The following is a 4,210-nucleotide window of genomic DNA, read 5'->3' on the forward strand; positions in this document are numbered from 1 at the left end:
GGCGTCGAGAGAGCCTGTTCACAAACTGCTTCTAACTAAATTTATCAGGAAATTAAAAGCAGCTATGGGAGGTAGAAGTATGAATCCGATCTTGGGAGTCGTAGGGTTAACATAGATCGTTATTTACGTGTCTTTTGTCTCTCTAACTGAAATGTCTTCCACTTTGAAGGCGATGCTATCGAACAAGACTATCGAGCCGAACGATGGGAGGTGCCCTTGTATTAAAGTAACTGACATAAAATATGAAACATTTATAGTGAGGGTCATGATTGAATCAACATTTTTATTTATGAACGCGTCTTGTTTTATACGAGAGTCGATCACACATTTTCTGTCGCTATCGTTTGAAGGATGGAAAACGCTATCCGTATACACTGGACGAGTGTCTATCTAGTGGATAGCGCAGTGCGCTTTGGTAACACTTATGCGATAGATATAGACACCGGACACCGTGTGGGGTAAATTGTCAGTCACCTCCAGCAAAACCCTACAACGGTTACAAAATCGCGCTGCCCGCATCGTTTTAAGGCGTGACTCTTCTAAAGACACTTTTATTGTTTTAGGGTGGGCTGAGCTAGAAACCAAACGGAAAAGACATAAATGTACCTTAGTATTTAAATGCCTAAATAATCTAGTACCTGAATATTTGAGTGACTATTTCACTAGAAATTGTAATGTACATAGCTATAATACTCGCAGGAGAACAGATTTGCATCTGCCCAAACCGAAACTAAGCCTTGCAAAACGAACTTTAAGGCATTCGGGCTCAGCTCTTTTTAACCTTTTACCTCGTTGTATTCAAAACGCCGAGTCACTTTCTTCCTTCAAAGTTTTAATTAATACCTACAAATTTTAAAATTTTATTGACACTATATTCTTGTAAACTGTTGCATGTTTGCTTATACCTTTACTTATACTTTTTGTATTTTTAAATTTTATCCTGTATTTTCAGCTATCAAGATGTCTTGTATTCTTAACTATTGTAATTCTTTTACTCCAGGGCCCCTCTGGATTCTGGATATCAGCCCCGTTGCTGAATGGGCCACCCTGGCTAAATAAAGTCCACTTACTTACTTACTTACTATAGACTCATCCAGTTGATACCATTATCCACTCTCAGAAGAACCGGGCCCGGATCAGTGTGCTTGAGTATGGACTAAGAGTCCTGGGTTCGAGTCTTAAGGATCTTCATTCTTTTCCGTGCTGCAGTAGGACTCTAACTCACCATCCTTTCCCTACCAGCCAAAGCGAGCGGTGATCTTTGAAGGATAAACTTGACGAAATATTTTTTGGATGTTTTAGTTTTGATGTCATTGTTTAAATTTTGTTTTTCTGGCTGGAGGGAAAGTTAATAATTTTGCCTACCACATAGAGGAAGCAGCTTAAAACCTATTTATGTTTATGTATTTTACTTCAGTGGTGACAATGGTAACGTTTTCTTTCTTAAGCTCGTGATTCAGTTTTTATACAGCGGAGCGGTGGACGATCCTATACATCAAAATAAAATTCTGCAGGTATGTAATTTTTTTTCTCGCATTTTTTTTTGGTTTGGATATTTCTTAACATGTTATTTTCTCTTTGTTTCGCCCATAGTTGTTACAGGCTTCTCAATACTTCATGTTGGACTCATTAAAACGTCACTGTGAGCATTCTGCCGCTAAACACCTTGACTGTGAAAACGTTGTCGACACAAACGTTTTCGCAAGAGTAAGTATAACGTAAATCTATCTTTTCTTTAGAGTTTGATTTTTCGTCTTTCCATTTATTTCTGCTTGCAGTTGCGTCAACCATAATCCAAAGGGCGCCCCATTTCTCAAATTCAGATACCAACCCACCCCATCCGTATAGCATGGTATTAGACACTTGAAACGCAGGGCAATTTTTGGTTGAGTCTCCAGAGAAATCGCACCACCCTCTCAGCCAAACAGACGCAAACTAAAATCCAACGCGACTTTGTCACCCGGTTTTTTCCACACTTTATGCAGTTTGCCTTTGTTTATTTTTATTCTTTGATTTCTTATTAGCCAATCATATTTCTTTGTGTTGATTTCCCATTGTGATGACCTTGGTTTTAGTTCTGCGACGTGTATTCGAAAAGTGTTCAAAGGCAAACTTAAGACTGAGAGGTAACAGGAGGGACTCAAAATAGCTTTCCAACAGAATTATTGCCTTCCTGAAAGAAGGGTCGCGAGCTGGAATATTTAGTTCAGAACTCTCAGGGATTACCATAGATAGCCAACGCCCTAGTAATGATATAATTCTGATGGATTTATTGGAATTCTTGCTTAAATTTTCAGTTGTGTGAGGCAAAAGAGCTGTTCAGATATTGCGAAGGGTTCATCCTGAAAAACCTTGCAGCCATGATGGAGGTGAAGAATTTTAGGGAAACTTTGTTCAACAACAATAGCAAAGAGGTAACTGTGATGTGAAGTGAAGTAGAGCTGGGGACTGGTTAGTAGCTTGGTTACTGTGTGTTATTATGTGTATCCTTTTTGAAATTACAGGTTATTAATAATATTTTTAATATTAGGACAAATGAGCGTGTAGACTTTTCCTGTTAAAGAGAATGGTTGTGGTTCTGTAACAACAAAATTAAATAAATAACTACGTAAATCGAAGCTCCCCTTGGGGGCTTTTCGGCCACAATGTAAACTAACTAAATGCTTAAAAATCCCCACTGGCAGGATGCAGACCAATGAGCTATTTGCAGAGCGCAGCCGAGGAGTTGAACCAGGGGCAACCGAGAACAAATCCAGTGAGTGGATTTTGGGTGGAGGTGAGTGGATTTAGGGTGGAGGACTTGAACCGGGACACCGGATTACATGTCCAGCACCCTAACCACCCGGCCACGCCGCCAATGTAACCTTCTCAATATCACTTCGATACTAGTCTGTGGGTCCTCTTTTGGCGTGTCGTTAATCTGGCCTTTTTTTTTCATAGCTTTTACAAGCCTTGAAGTCTTCCTTGATTGAACGAATCAAAGGTAACAGTACAGCCAAACCACCCGGGATGTCACCCGTCAGGTTTTGAGTTGCTTTCGAAGGTGAACTGATTGCGATAGGATACCCACACCCACAGACTGACCAACACCCGTCTTTTGAAGACGTGCCATTAAAAGAGACCACAGAGGAACCACCGCCCATCTTTTAGAGACATTCCTATGATAGAGAACTTCTATTGCAACGTCCTGTGCACACTACCGAACTTCGTTTGTCCTCTAAATGTCTGGGAAGGAGAACGTTAATGGATGGATACGGATTGGAGGGGCGGGGGATGGGGTTGAAAAGTTTCGATGAAGAAGTACTCTGTCATAAAAAGAAATTTTATTGCAACGTTTTGCGCACACTACCGAACTTTATTTGTCCTTTAAATGTCTGGGAGGGAGAAAGTTAATGGGTGGATACGGATTGGCGGCGGTGGGGAGTGGGGAGGGGGGGTTGAAAAGGTTTAATGAAGAAGTAATTTCATGAAAGGAATCTCAAACTACCCAGTGGTACGTTACTTAAGAAGAAAGGATGGGCATGCCCATATGTACACTGACAATTCAACTCAATTAATACGAGCCTGAAAAATACGTCATGCTTTATTTTAATTTTTTCCAAAAGAAACTGGCAAAACTACGTAAGGTTGCTTTCTGCCGATTTGGTGGCTTTTGTTAAAATTCTCAGCATAAAAAGGGTTAATAATTTCAAGGTATCGATATGTTTCTTTAACTTAACATCCGTTACTGGTTTTCTATTAATGTTGCCACTGCTCAAAATGGCCATTGAATGTCCACTTTTTCAGCTGCGATGGGCTAAATACAATATTGCGAGAACTACATGGATATTACTGGCTTGACCTGATCATCTTTTGACGCAACTATCATATGATCACGTCTAACTACAATTTAGTATCCTCATCTTTCACGAGATCGTTCTCTTGGTTCTGAAACAAACAAAGTTAGAGACAAGGTCACAACAGAAGAAATGTTAACTAAATCGTAAATCAGAAGATTAATTTTACACTCCGATACGATTTTGGTCACTGGTGTCTTTGACTTCCTTAGCTGAGGCCGTTGGCAAAGATCTGTAATCAGGGTCTAAAGCTTTTGACTTAAGTATTTATCCAAAAAATAATTGGAACTGTTACTGGTTTGGACCTCTGAAATGCAGTTTTTGAAATTTAAATAGCAATGACTAAAGACATACACTTCTTTGAAGAAGGAAAT

General features: G+C 39.7%; 1 protein-coding gene across 1 annotated transcript; it reads left to right on the plus strand.

The window, feature by feature from the left end:
* The first annotated feature begins 1,410 nt into the window (after nucleotides 1–1,410).
* LOC148722320 (ankyrin repeat and BTB/POZ domain-containing protein 2-like) lies at nucleotides 1,411–3,692 on the plus strand. Its single transcript, XM_088736325.1, has 3 exons — nucleotides 1,411–1,707; nucleotides 2,298–2,414; nucleotides 2,941–3,692. Exons 1-3 carry the CDS (start codon nucleotides 1,618–1,620, stop codon nucleotides 3,028–3,030), a joined length of 297 nt encoding a protein of 98 aa, XP_088592451.1. The 5' UTR covers nucleotides 1,411–1,617; the 3' UTR covers nucleotides 3,031–3,692.
* The last annotated feature ends 518 nt before the right edge of the window (nucleotides 3,693–4,210 follow it).

Source organism: Stylophora pistillata, chromosome 10 (assembly GCF_964205215.1).
Source record: "Stylophora pistillata chromosome 10, jaStyPist1.2, whole genome shotgun sequence".
Lineage (NCBI taxonomy): Eukaryota > Metazoa > Cnidaria > Anthozoa > Scleractinia > Pocilloporidae > Stylophora > Stylophora pistillata.

Bases quoted from the DNA above. Each gene is read 5' to 3' on its own strand.
- LOC148722320 (XM_088736325.1), top strand. From the start codon at position 1,618: ATGTTGGACTCATTAAAACGTCACTGTGAGCATTCTGCCGCTAAACAC. The intron at 1,708-2,297 runs GTAAGTATAACG...TTAAATTTTCAG, and splicing joins ACACAAACGTTTTCGCAAGA to TTGTGTGAGGCAAAAGAGCT. The intron at 2,415-2,940 runs GTAACTGTGATG...TTTTTTTCATAG, and splicing joins TCAACAACAATAGCAAAGAG to CTTTTACAAGCCTTGAAGTC.